This window comes from Sphaerodactylus townsendi, linkage group LG03 (assembly GCF_021028975.2).
Source record: "Sphaerodactylus townsendi isolate TG3544 linkage group LG03, MPM_Stown_v2.3, whole genome shotgun sequence".
Classification (NCBI taxonomy): domain Eukaryota; kingdom Metazoa; phylum Chordata; class Lepidosauria; order Squamata; family Sphaerodactylidae; genus Sphaerodactylus; species Sphaerodactylus townsendi.
Genome location: NC_059427.1, coordinates 45,829,421 through 45,843,763, shown reverse-complemented (window position 1 = coordinate 45,843,763; position 14,343 = coordinate 45,829,421). Strand labels below are relative to the sequence as shown.

The 14,343-nt window shown below is 43.6% G+C and overlaps 1 protein-coding gene and 1 long non-coding RNA gene across 2 annotated transcripts; one reads left to right on the top strand and one right to left on the bottom strand.

The window, feature by feature from the left end:
- Positions 1 to 3,159: 3,159 nt before the first annotated feature.
- VHL (von Hippel-Lindau tumor suppressor) lies at positions 3,160 to 7,310 on the bottom strand. The gene is made up of 3 exons (XM_048491545.1): positions 6,943 to 7,310; positions 5,442 to 5,564; positions 3,160 to 4,457 (listed from the first exon to the last, which is right to left on the bottom strand). Exons 1-3 carry the CDS (start codon positions 7,151 to 7,153, stop codon positions 4,258 to 4,260), a joined length of 534 nt encoding a protein of 177 aa, XP_048347502.1. The 5' UTR covers positions 7,154 to 7,310; the 3' UTR covers positions 3,160 to 4,257.
- A 33-nt stretch (positions 7,311 to 7,343) lies between these two features.
- Positions 7,344 to 10,608, top strand: LOC125429935. The gene is made up of 3 exons (XR_007244067.1): positions 7,344 to 7,527; positions 8,288 to 8,402; positions 10,008 to 10,608. It is a non-coding gene; the product is annotated as an uncharacterized LOC125429935 (long non-coding RNA).
- Positions 10,609 to 14,343: the final 3,735 nt, after the last annotated feature.

The following is a 14,343-nucleotide window of genomic DNA, read 5'->3' as shown; positions in this document are numbered from 1 at the left end:
CACCCACGCCCAAACCTCGCCCCTTCTTTCCTCCTCCCCCGTCCCTGACGTCAATTTCCAACATACGACGAAGGCTCATTTCCCTGCAGGTTCTGGCGCCTGCTCGGAGGAATTGTTTGCTAAACTCAATGAATCAAGGGCAGTTTGCCCAGTTTGGTCTGGCGCGCCATTTTTTCCCTCCAGCATGTGACCTTAGGCAGAGTGCGGGTTGTTTTTGTTGTCCGGTTATGAGAACATCTAATTTCACTTCCAACGAATGACTTGGCGGGGCACCGGTTGAAGTTAATTCTGGCCATAGCTGCTCCACAAGTGGAGGGGGTGGTTTTTAGATAGATCTGATAGTTTTTAAATAGAAGGTTGGGGCAATTTTGGAAAGGGGAAAAAAAGATGCCTGTATAGAACTTCCGTGGTGCAAGTCGAGATTCACTGCTGATAGGGGATGCCAAGTTGCTTCAGTTGCCACACCTTACAGTCGGGCTATCAGCCAAACTAGGAGAGGGGATATGACTTAGACCTTTTATCTCTTTCCAGGTGACATAACAGGGCCATTGTTCGTTTATGTCAACAGCCCGCCCTGTAACAAGAAAGTGGGGAATACCGAGATACTAAAACAACTCTTGTTTTTTTAATCCATCTGTATTGCTAGCTTGAAGGAAGAGGATCAAGTGGGTAATTTCAAACACTGAACTGTAATTTCAATAAGATCTCCTCCCATGGGAAGACCCTTAGCAGTTGCCCTATTTCAAAAATGTCCTAACCTTAGGGAAGATATACTTCATATGAGTGATTAGTCCATGGGGAAGCCCTTACAGAACCACTGCTTTGAAAGGATCATGTTACTACTGTGCACACAAACAACATGAGGGAGCCTTGGTTCTGGCCTCTCTTGGTACACTCAGAGAAGAACCTGGATGATGAATCAAGGTCGCTGAGTCTTCGGTGATCCTTGGTTTGCTTTTCAAAATGGTACACTTCATGATGAACAGGCATGAAACAGCCTTATAGTGACTCAGACTGCTGATGTATCAAGGCCAATATTGTCTGTTCTGACTTGCAGTGGCTCTCACTCTCAGGATCTTTTGCATTTCCTTCTAATTGGAAATGCCACTGATTGAACATGAATCCCTCCCTCCATATGTAAAGCAGATGCTCTACCTGTGAACTATAGCCACATTCCCCGGGATTTGGTTCATATTTCCTATACCTGAGTCTTTTACTATTCATGCTCTTGGCCTTGACCTCCCAGTGAAATCATAAATGCCTCTTCTTTGTATCACACAGCTTCCTATAATACTTTTGCAAATCAGTGGGCCCCACATTCAGCAGATCTGAGATCTGGAAAGATAATGTCTTTATACAATGAAGGATGCTTGGATGAAAAAACTACAGGACTGAAACGCACAGGCAGGTGTTTATAGCAGGAGACCTTTGAAAGTGCTATCCAGAAACATTTACTCATATGATGGGAAATATATGGAAGGACAATCCTTAGGACCTACAAAAAAGAACTTCCATGAAGGTAGAAGGCATTCATAGATAAGTATCCATCCACAATTTAAAAAACCCTTCAGGGCATCTAAAATCATCAGGCTCCAAATTACCTATTGCAATAAACCCTCCATTCTGAGACCAAAGTATAAAGCATGTGAAAAGGAGAACTCTCAGGTAACTACTGTAAAAGAATTGAGCAGCCTGAATCCATTCTGGCTACCAGAGTGTTTACACTTATCGTGCAGTGTAAGAGTACCAGTAAAAGTAACAATAAGTTTTATGACTCTTAGTGGATGGGAAAAAACAAGGAGAACACCAAAGGAGTACAATGGCATAGGATATTTTAATATCTTGAACATCTTTTAAAAATACATTAAACTGTGGAGCGCTACAAAAATAGGCAAATAGATATTAAAAGCAACTTCTAAAATTGTCAACATTTCATGTTGTTCATGTGAGCTACATATTTATGAAACCAACTCAAAAGCGACATTGCTCCAAAATGTTAATTTCAAAGTATCAGCAGGAGATGCCTTGGCAGCTCCTCCAGTTAAAATACATAAATTAGTTTATGTAAAATCAGGCCTATGTAGCCAATAATTAGATGTGAGGATCCCCTTCCACTGACTAAGCCGATTTTTCCCTGATATTGGAAAAGCCTTGCATTTCTCTCACTTTGGGTTCCTTAGTATTGCAATTTAAATGTCTAAAACATAACTGGAGGAGTACGTTGTCTGCAAAGGTTGCAATCCAAAGGCACACATTCAAAACATGTGTACAGTAGAAGGCTGCCAGTAGGCAGTTGTGGCAATGGACTCATTGAGAAACCCCATCTTGATATGAGGTCATACCACAAACTGAAAAACTAGCATTTGAAGAGTCTTGTTTTAACTATTAGTTGCACTACAAACACAACATACATTTCTTTTCTCCAAGGGAAAACCCCAGTTAAATTCATGAATATAGTCCTCAAGGTAACATCCAAGGAACACATTTCTTAAAAAACCCAGAATTTACATGTGAAATATTTTTCTCAAGACAGTATATGAGTACATAATTTACTCCACAAATTAGTGCCTTTACAAAAAGTCACAATTCACAACAAACTAAATTGACTGAACATGAAATATATTGATATTCCCAACAACTTAGGCCGTTTCCGCACGGCCCATTAACGACGGCCTGGGGGCGGTAAAAACACCGCCCCCAGGCCGCCGTTCGCACAGGCGCCGCTGCTGCAACGCAGCAGTAGCGACCTGACTCCGCTTCCCTCCCCCCAGGGCGCCGTCAGGCCGCCCTAAACAACAACCCTTTAAAGGGTTGTTGTTGGGGAGGAAGCGTCTTCCCGGCGGCGCGGTGCCGCGGTTCCCGACTCTGTCTCCCTTCCCCACCCCACTCACGGTGTCCTCGTCGTCGCCTGCTGGGCGTCGCAGCCCCTCCCACACTGTCCTCCAACCTCCAGGGGTCCTCCAACCTCCAGCAGGCGACGACGAGGACACCGTGAGTGGGGCGGGGAAGGGGGAAGAGGCGGCTCCGTGCGGAGCCGCCTGCCGCCTGCCGGCCTCCGCTTCGCCTGCTCGCACGCTTGCGTGCGAACGGGCTTGCGCCCCCACGCCGCCAGAACTCTTGGCGGCGTGGGGGCGACTGGAGGCCGTGCGGAAACGGCCTTAATTTCACATTAGCTCTGTCAGGATTTGCACCTGGGCTGGAGTTAAGCGCACTACATCAGTCAGTAATCATTGCTGGTTTTTAGGTCTAACATTACAACATAAACAGTGGTGTAATTTTATCAGTTGAAGGTGCTTGATATAAGAACAATAGAATGACAAAAAGTCTCCCTGTGACTAAAAGAGACTCTTTTAGTAGTCAGCCTCACATTGTTAATTTTGTACAGATATGAGGGAGAGGCACAAGCCCTTTGCAAGTATTCAGAGAATGCTGGATTTTGCTAGGTTCATGCTTGGAACCCGCAAGGGGAAAAGCTAGGTATGATTCCCACACTTGCCCCATTCACTTGCATTGCTCAGATTTGAACCACAGTAAATCTGAATTCTGGTAGAAGATTCTGCCTGCATCACAGCGTTCTCAGATGCTTGTTTTGACTGAAGTAGAAAAAACCCTAGTTGACTCCAATTTAAACAGGAATGAGACAGAGTGCTAAAAACATAATAAGTAACTACCATCAGTGTTCCCTTTATATCAGTTTTTTAAATATATCACATATTTGCGTAGGACACGCCTATAGTGCATTGCAAATAACACAGAAAAGGGCATATCAAAGCAGCATTTGAAATGGTAATGTGTAGGAAATCTTTGGACAAATCAAAGGAGCCAATACATTTTTACTACATTAGATGGGTAGAAAGACAATTGAGAATTTCAGGAACAGTCATCCTGTGGTATGAGAATGCATTTGCCCAATTTAGGAATACCCTGCATTTACCATCTTCTATATTAAATTGATAAAGAGAAAGAAACCTAATAACAGCTTCAACAGTAATTGGTCTGACAGTTTGGGTAACATCTGGATGAGTTTTTGTACTTTGTATTCCAGGAATGAAATTAATGCAAAGACTGGTTTTGTAAAAATCTAATGTAGTAGAACACTGTCTCACAACTGTGGCTGTCCCTGTGTTGTAAAGCTATTCATTCTACTTAAAAACCAGGTCAGCTTCCGAAAATCCAATGATATCACTGATGGCTGTTTATAAGCCACAGTAAATGCCTCTTGTACCCACAATTCATCAGGGAAAGCAGTTTGTCTAATTATGAGTTTCCCCTTCTGTCAGGGACTTCATTCCTTCGCGTTTCACTCCTTTCCAAAGAAAGCCGCTGAAGATCCTTCTGAATATCAGGATGATCTTCCAGATCTTCATACAGTGACCTAGCGATGTCTAGTTGTCTGTAGTCCACTGGTTTCACCAAGGTACGGACAACTTGAAGACATCTTTCTTTTAGAGTGAACACTACACAAAGATGGAAAAATGAATTTTTAGCATCTTGCTGCAGATACCACACTCTCAGTAGCTGTGTAAAGACAGATAGGCAGGTTAACAATTCTTATAACAAATAAATATTGTGGCACTTGAACACCTACGAAGGTACAAAATCGATCCTGCAGGGAGTATAATCACATTCAGAACAGGTGTTTCCAGCAAAATCACATAACCTGCCTTGTATGGATTAAACCTCACTTTACTCATCTCCATTCAGTTCAGATATCTTTTTAGGATTTCCCCTGTTTTACCTAGATTAGATTAAAAGGATGATGTGCCACCAGATTACTTATTTTAGTGGTTTCATGTTGATGTTAAGTTGAAGGGGATACAAAACCATGAGAAATGCCATAAACTAAACCCCACGGAGCAGAAGGACAAAGCTCCTGGTCAGAGTTCCAGAGACACCATCCCAATCACAAGGACTGAGCTCTGCTCCCACTTTTTAGATCTAATCTTACCAATAATAAAGCGCTAAGGGATGGAATGTCCAACAATGAACCTTCCACCAATAAGGGAGTAGGACTTCAAAAGCACCCTTGCTCCTCCAGCCCCAACAAGCCCTCCCGGCCCCTACCTGCCCTTACCCCCACCCCCATCTAGGCCTGCTGTATTTCTCATCCCACAGCGGGCTTTACTGCTAGTTTTCAATAAAGACCAGATCGTACCACAACGCAGTACCTCCAGTCAGTGGTGGGATTCAGCAGGTTCGCACCTACTTTGGCAGAACCGGTTGTTAAAATGGTGCTTGTAAACAACCAGTTGTTAAATTATTTGAATCCCACCACTGCCTCCAGTCCTAATATCAAATAGCTTCACAGTAGAATACTGTAAATGGTACTGAACATTGATTTAGAACACTGCCTCAGGTAATCCTATTATACACTTTTTCACAGTGCAAAAAGATAAAGGGCATGAATCCTGTCCATCTTGGAATACACACTGACCACTTACCTGGCAAGGTAATGTTTGCAAATATGGGCTGTCCATTCGTATTGTGAGTGGCCACAAACAACTCAGCCTCATTGACAAGCAGACCATCATATGTCCCTGCGTCTCTGAACAACCAAAGATGCTCTAAAAAGAAAATAAAACAAAATCAATCACATGCTTCACAATTATCACATATAGAGTACGCAACCATTAAAAAGTCACATTACAGCCCAGCAAATTACACAAAGCAAACATGTTTAGCAAGCTGCGGCACTGACCAGAGAATACATGGGATCAGATGTTAGCATCCCCACACGAAAGCAAAGGCATATGCTGTCTCCCCCTTATTAGAACTACAAAGTTAGATGTGAAAAACCAACACTGTGCCCTTGATGTTGCAAGCAGATTTTTGTATTAAGATATCTTTTAGAAATCAATATTGAATGCACAGGCTAACAATTACCTTAAAAATAACTAGTATAAAAATTATTGAGTCACCAAATGAAGAACAGTTTCAGAACCACTTTTGAACCTCTGCATTTTTCCTCACTACATGTACTCAAGCAGAGTAGTAGTCTCTGCTGTACAATTACCTTGGCTGGTCACAATTCCATTTGGAAAAATTTTTCCCTAGTGCCTGCAAGGCTCACACCGTCCAATTTCCACAAGAGTTTACATATGGATCAAATTCATATTTTTCCAGGTCTCTAAGTCCCAAACACTATAGCAGTGGCAAGCTCAAAACTTTAAATATGGCTCTGCCCCAAGCACAAGCAATGCAATTAAAGAGTCAAAAGATCCTGGTGGTAGAGGTACTGAATTTTCACTCATAGCCTGGCAGGGATGGAGGTTGCGGAAGGGAAAACTGAGCCCCAGAGGGAAGAGCGGCCTTCAAGCTAATTAAAATAAATAAATAAAATCAAGGAAGAGTAACCCTCATCCACAAGCTGTAAATGTTAACATGGTGCTTTTTACTGGGGTGACCACTAATTACTATTCATATTCATTAACTTGATTCTTCTGTCTTACCCTAATTTTCCTTACTGTACAGCAGTTACAGAGCTGCAACATATATTCTCAGCTACCTATATTGGGCTGTCATTCACACAGCTGTGACCACTGCGTGGGTCACTGCGAGTAGCAGAGTGCTGGACTAGATGGACACTGGAAGTGTGCTTCCGTTTTTCTAAACCATAATTATTCGGTCAGCCTTGCAGCGGTCACACAAGCAGCCTTTACATTTTGGTTGGTCTGATCCAGCAGGCTCTTTCTTATGACTCTTGGGTGCGTGTGTCCAGATGTTCACTGACTGCAGTCTCAGAAGACAGATGCATCACAAGCAGAAAGTCAACAGGCACCACAATCCCACCAGGACAGAAAACTTCACTTGTTGCTGAACTCTTGCAGAGAAGTAGGTGGCAGCTCCACCGCCCACACAGGAAACCTGTGCCCACTCGTACCCAGTGCCCATCAAGAGAAACAGGTCCATTATGACCGTATACCATGCATATCTTTTACCCACCCGAATAGCTGTGCATGCGGCGCCCAGTGCCCGGCTGCAGGCTCGGATAGGGGCGCGGTTTCCCCTCGAAGTCCAGCCAGATGGGGCTCACCAAGCGAGGGCTGCGGTTGCAGAAGATGACCTGGCACGGTTCTCGCGTGTTTACTGAGCGCAGACGTTGAAAAACTCCTCGGCCGGCCTCTTCTTCTTCTTCTCCAGGTTGCTGCGGCATCTCGGCGCAAAAAAATTAAAACAAAAAAACTGCACCCCGAGCAACAAAACAAGCAAACCTATAAACTCGTCGCCACACAAAGAGCCATTGCTTTGCAATGAAACGCGCAACACATCACGCATGCGCTCCTCACGGCCGCCATTATTGTGCGGGGATCACGAGGAGCAGCCTTTCTGCGCTTGCGCAGTTCAGACGCTTTCTGGATTGTGGTTTCGGCGACCGAGACGTCTTGAACGGAAATGCCACTGGAAGCGTGCTTCCGTTTTTCTAAACCATAATTATTCGGTCAGCCTTGCAGCGGTCAAACAAGCAGCCTTTACGTTTTCGTTGGTTTGCAAATCTCACCCTTCCTTAACGGATTCTGGACAATATAGGTAGTTTTTCCTCCCTGGTTTAATCTCACAACACTCCTGCGAGTTGTGCTGGAGAGATTGTATTGTTGAAGATCATCCAACAAGTTTCATGGCAAAGTAGAGAACTTAATCTCTTCGTCTGGGGAAGGACTCCACAGATATGCCAAGAACATACTTTTTATTAAATCGGCAATGAAAAACACTGTGCTTTGCATTTTGTGCCCATGTTTTGCAGAGATGCAAAAGCACAGTTGCCTATGAGTTTAAGAGGATTGTGATATTTTTAAACACTCCCTGAGTGATGCTGGTGTGTGTATTAAATACTGCCAAGTCATGAGTCAGTGTCTTCCAAAACTTCCTATCATTAACATCCTTGCTCTGGTCTTGCAAATTGAGGCCTGCGGCTTCCATCATAGTCAATCCATTTTATGTTGTTTCTTCTTTTCCGGCTGCCTTCAACTTTTCCTAGTGTTACTGTCTTTTCCAGTGACTTTTGTCTTCTCATAATGTGACCAAAGTGCAATAGCCTCAGTTTAGTCATTGTATCTTCCAAGGACATTTCAGATTTGATTTGATCTAGAACCTTATTTGCTTTTTCGCAGTCCATGGCGTCCATAACACTCCCTTCTAACCCACATTTCAGAGGAGTCTATGTTCTTCCTGTCAGCTCTCCTCATTCTCCAGCTTTCACACCCATGTATAGTAATAGGAATACTATGGCATGAATTAACTTGATCTTGGTTGCAAGTGACACATCCTTACACGTCAGTATCTTTTCCAGCTCTTTCAGCTACCGGCATACAATTGGCAACTGAAGCAACATCGAAGTGGAGAGACATCTGCATTATCTAGAAGCTGTTCTATAGTTAAGGAAATGTCTTCTGGATGTTTAACAGGTAGGGGGAAAGAAAGCCTCAGTGCACAGTATAAGTGTTTTATGTTAGGACATTAAAAGGCCTGGTTTAACAATAATAAGCAGCAAATATACAATTCACATATACTTCCATAGTAATCTTCACAACAATGCAAAGAGACCACTATTGGTATCTCCAGAATGCAAACTGGTGGCTGAAGCTGAACAGGTAGCTTGTCAAGACTACAGTTCTCTACTCACCTTACAGCAACTACTGTTGAACAAATTGGGATTTACGTCTGAGAAAATATGCCTAGGATTCAGTGCTGGGATCCAAAAAATTTAATAACAGGTTCCGATGGTGGTGGGATTCAAACAGTGACAACGACGCACACACGCACATCCAGTCCCTATTGGGCAGGGAGGTTGCTTTAGTTACCCCTTCTCGGCACTCAGAAAAAATTAGTAACCACTTCTAGAGAAGTGGTGAGAACGGGTTGGATCTCACCTCTGCTAGGATTGGTTGTGATTCCTGCAATTTCTTGACTTATTCATGGGTTAAGTGAAATTTAAATTGGGGACAAACTGGTTTACAGTTTAGTTTTTTCCAACACATAGGTCACTTTACTCAAAGATAAGAAATGTTGAGTTAAATAGGGCATATCCCCTCAGTTAGCACAAAAACAATGCTTCTTCACTCAAAGAATAATTGACTTGTGGAATTTACTGCTACAGGATGTTATAATGTCTGTTTTATGGTTGAGAATAGAAAGACAAAGAATGCCTTATGGATATTTTTGTGATGTCACATCCAGGTAATCTAATGTTGAACAGCTGAAGCAATTTTTCCAGAATGATTTTCACGTATCATCCAACAAAGTAAATGTTTTCAGTTTGGTATAGTTTCCTTCCAGTTTATAATCAACAACTGTATAACAAATAAGATCAATAATATGATTCTCCCACCTCAGATTCTTCACATTTTAAACATTGTCCTAGTGAAACTTGATTACCTTCAGTTTACTTAGCCAGTACATATGTGACAGCCATCTAAATTCAGAGCCAACATGGTATAGTGGTTAGGAATGGCAGGCTCTGATCTGGAAAGCTGGTTTTGATTCCCCTCTCCTCCACATAAAGCCTGCTGGGTAAACTTGGGCTGGTCACAGTTTTCTCAGAATTCTCACAGCCCCACCTACCTCACAAGGTGCCTCTTTGGGGTGAAGGGGGGGGGGTGAATTGAAGCCACTTTGAGACTTCTTACAGTAGAGAAAAGCAAGATATGAAAACCAGCTCTTCTTCAAACAGTGGCAAAACAAGGCAGGTTAAAACATCAAGTGGTCAGGAATTCAGTACAATGAACAGCTGGGTTTATATCTATGCGATTCATAGAAATGGCCAACATGACATTGCTTATGTTTGCTAAATGGAGCAAACAGGTTGGAACCAGAACCCGCCTAAAAGGTTTACATGGTAATTAAAACTTTCACAACCCGACACTACCTTTCAATGGCATTTTTAATTTCAACCGATGGAAAACACTGGATAGTGAGTCATTCAGACTCCTAAATCTCAGCATCTCATCCATCAGTTTATTTTTTGAGTGCCAAACTGCATGTTATAGTTGTTTCCTCCTCCTCCTTTCCAGGTCAACCACAAGAATTTCCATCAGATGCTGTTTTGCAATGTCTAACATGGGAACACAACATGGGACCACAATTCTGCAGCAGAGGGCCTGATTTGAATGTGAACTACAATGCACACAGAGATGGGGATGAAACCAAGTTCCTGACTTTCTCCCAACCTGAAACTGTCCTAGAGAGCCACTACTGACCCAGATGAGGGTGGCACATAAACAAATATTAAACTGAAACAAAGTAAACAATGTCAGGCAATGGTAAGAGATGTAGAGTTGCCATTTGGGAGTCTGAATGACTCATTGTTCAGTGTTTTCCACCAATTGAATTTCAAAATGCTATTGAAAGGTAGTGCCAAGTTATGAAAGCTTAAATGACCACATGAACTTTTTAGGCAGGTACTGGTTCCAACCAGTTTGCTCTGTTTAGCAAACATAAGCAATGTCACAATGGTCATTTCTATAAATAGCATACGTATAAACACAGCTAATCTTTGCATTGAATTCCTTACCACCTGACATTTTAACCTGCCCTGTTTTGTCACTATTTGAAGAGCTGGTTTTTATACTCTGCTTTTCTCTACTGTAATAAGTCTCAAAGCAGTTTGGAATCACCTCCCTACCACCACTGCCCCAACAGGCATCTTGTGAGGTCACTTTGTTATTTCTGTGCATCTGATGAAGGGGCCTTGAAACTCATGAAGGCCCGTGCTACAGTGAATTACCCTTTACAGTGTGGCGGCTGATATTGTGCTCTTGCAACAGATGCAAGATCCTCAAAAAACCAGGCTGGCTCTTGTGGTGCTGTAAAGTTGATGCAAAAGCTCCTCCCATGGAATGGCATTTGCATTTGGGGAAGAGAGTGATTCTGTCTGACACCCACTGTAAACTTTACCCTAAAGTCCTTTGAGTTGGTGGACTTGAAGAAGCTTGATTTCAAGAGGTGAAGGTGGCTACATGTCGCTGTCCTCTACTCCACCTGTGCTGCTTTGGGTCTAAGCCCAATATTGGAAACCTCAAATTCATGATACAGGAATACATCCATATGATTTAATTGTGTACAATTCCCTTTGCCTCACTGAGCTTGTAGCAAAGAGTGGTAAACTGCAGATCTGTAGTCCAAACTCTCTGCATATGAGCTGAGTTCAATCCTGACTGAAATCGGTTTCAGGTAGCTGGCTCAAGTTTGATTCAGCCTTCCATCCTACCAAGGATGGTAAATTGAGTACCCAGCTTGCTGGGGGTAAAGTGTAGATAACTGGGGAAGGGAATGGCAAACCATCCTGTAAACATGGTCTGTCCAATAAATGTCATGCTGTGATGTCAGTAATGATTTAGTGCTTTTTACCCTTTGTTTACAGTATGGCAGTTACTGGTCCTCTGCCTAAGTACAAGCAAGAGAGGAAAAGTAACAATAGTTATGGATGTTCTGGCCCATGTAAGGTTTATTCATTCTTATGAGTACTTGTAGAGTAAAATCTTGAGAATTTCATTCTTTAAAAAAAGAAGAAGCCATCCCCATGAAAATAGGGCATGATTTCAAAGAATTTGGCCAAGAGTATTAAGAATACAGTAGTATTTAGAACAGGGGTCCCCAAACTTTTTAAACAGGGGGCCAGTTCACTGTCCCTCAGACTGTTGGAGGGCCGGACTCAAAAAAACTATGAACAAATTCCCATGCACACTGCACATATTTTATTTTGAAGCGCAATCCCAAACAGAGTTATGACGGTTTCAGTAGCCCAACGTGGTGCACAGCGCAATCCTAAAGAGAATTATGGTGGGCCAACCCTTTCATTCCAATGGGCTCGGACCGGAGAAACTCAGAGCAGGATTGCAGCATAACGGCCACAGGATCCGAGGCTCCGCCTAAGCCCCTTTCCCAGCAAAGGGTCTCCAGCTCCCAGCTCAGCTGCCTTTCTCTCTCCTCCCCCCTTGTTGCATTGGTACAGTTCCCTCTGGCCGCTTGGAATGAGCAGCGAGTCGCCCGCGTTTGAGGCTGTGTTTGTAAACCTGGGGGTCGGGGTGCCAAGCTCCAGGGGCTGCCTGGAGCACTTTAAAGCACTGAGGACTAATGTGCTGAAGAAATTTTTCTCCCTTTTAAAATGGGTTGTAGCCAGTAATCTGGAAACAATCCTGAAAAAGCGGGCTGCCGAGCCTGAATGCAGCTCCGCTGCCTTTCTCTCACCGCCCCCCCCCCCCCTGCTGCATTGGTACAGTTCCTTCCGGCCGCTTGGAATGAGCAGCGAGTCGCCCGTGTTTGTAAACCTGGGGGTCGGGGTGCCAAGCTCCAGGGGCCCCTGAAGGCCCCCCCCCCCCCAGAATTACAGCTGTGGAGGTTAGCTCTCCTGAAGAAAATGGATACCTCGGAGTGGGGGACTCTGTGGCTTTGCGCTCCAGCGGTGGGAAAGGAAGGAAAAGGAGAGGGGGGGGGGGGAATATGCGCTTCCGCCCAGCGGGCCGGATGAATGTCTTCCGGGGGCCTGATATGGCCTGAGCCGTAGTTTGGGGACCCCTGATTTAGAATAAGAAAGTGAATTATTTTCAAACTGAGCATTTTTCTAAAGATCATTTTCACTAATTCCAAACAGAAATTTACAGAAAAGACTGTAAAATAAACCCAACAAACACCTCCTGTAATTTGGAACCTAGTGTGCATACTGTTACCCTACTCACTCCCTGTGTAGGATAGCCCATGTTCAATGGGAACCAAATAAGAATACCATTTGTAAGAAAGTTAAAGTTCTTAGTGTTTCAGCAGGTACAAAGAGTTATGCAATTCTAGACATTTTACTTTTTCTTTTGACAATATCAGGAAAAATTATCCTGCATCTTTGCTTCTATAATTCACATTGTCCTGTCCTGTCTCTTTTCTCATAGTCCACTGTACAAAAAACTCTCCGTTTATGATTAAAGTGATGTTGCCTATCTCAGTATTGAAAGCTTTCAAACACATTTTGTTTCTTTCCCTTAATAGAAGTTTTCAGTAACTGTACCATATTTAAGACCCAAAGTATGGCCATTAGACTCTAGTTTACATGACATAGGAGCATGTACATTAGAAAAACTGATTCAGCTATGAGGACAGATAGTTGGCTGGGTTTTTTTTTACCTTGGGCTTTTTTTTGTGAATTATGTTGCTGGATTTGGTTGAATATTTTGATGGTCGAAGGTGACAGCATTATGACTGACATCTTCTTTGAATAGAGGTGAATTAAAAAGGCAACATATCACAGTGTACACGTAACTTTTGTTAAAAGACATTATGTATCATACGCGGTCTTAATAAGTGCCAGTACAAATACAAGATAACCCTTGGTAGAGACTTTATTACATACAAGTAAAATTATAAATTTAAAGGTTCAATACAACAGCAACAACAAAAATCTACTAAGAAACTCAAAAGCAATGCCCATAGGCAACGGCTGGCAACTTGGGATGGGGATGGCAAAAGTGCTTTACAACATTTCGAACAGAGGAAATACCAACTTTCTATCAACTGGAACAATGCTGGTGCACTTTCTCTCTTGAAAAGAACCTCCTTCAGAAGGCTTTCAGGTCTGCATGATAGCCCACAACTGATCATACAATTCCTGAATACCTTGAAGACAACTTTTGATAAATTCCAAACTGAGGCCGTTTCCGCACGGCCACACTCGGGGGTGCGTCGGCTTATACGACGCTGATGCACCCCCCCCGGGACCATTCGCATGAACGGTCCCGGTAGGGGCGGGGAAGACGGCGCAGTGCTGTGCCGTCGCCCAAACGCGTTACCTTCCCTCCGACGCGTTGTCCAGGCCAGGGGACACGCCCCCCTGACCTGCGCAACAGCTCTGGAGTTGGGGGGGGGGGGGGGGGCGCGTGTCCCCAGCCTGGACGACGCGCCGGAAGGTCGGAGGGAAGGTAAGGCGTTCAGGAAAGGGAGGGATGGCATCTTCCAGCCACTGTTTCTGGAAAACCTCGCTCAGGGAGCGAGGTTAGGAAACAGCGGCTTCGTGCCGCTGGGGGGGAGCAAGGGCGGCGCTGCTGCAATGCAGCAGCGCCCCCCATGCAAACAACTCCCTAGGACGGCATTTTTGCCATCCCTAGAGCGCTGTTTTTGGCCCATGCAGAAAGGGCCCAAGTAAACCTTTTCTCATTATATAAGGATTGAAAGACCTTAACCTATTTTTTGAAACTGAAGGGCAGTGCATCCACCATATTCTTTACAAAAACTTCATTTAGCCTTTTAGTTCTTCTTTTCAAGTGATTGGAAAAAGGTCCCAGATTTGACTAACCAGTTACAACAGAGGTGGACATGATCAACCAGCAACTGCTGTGATCTTGCACAAATCATACTCACTGGATT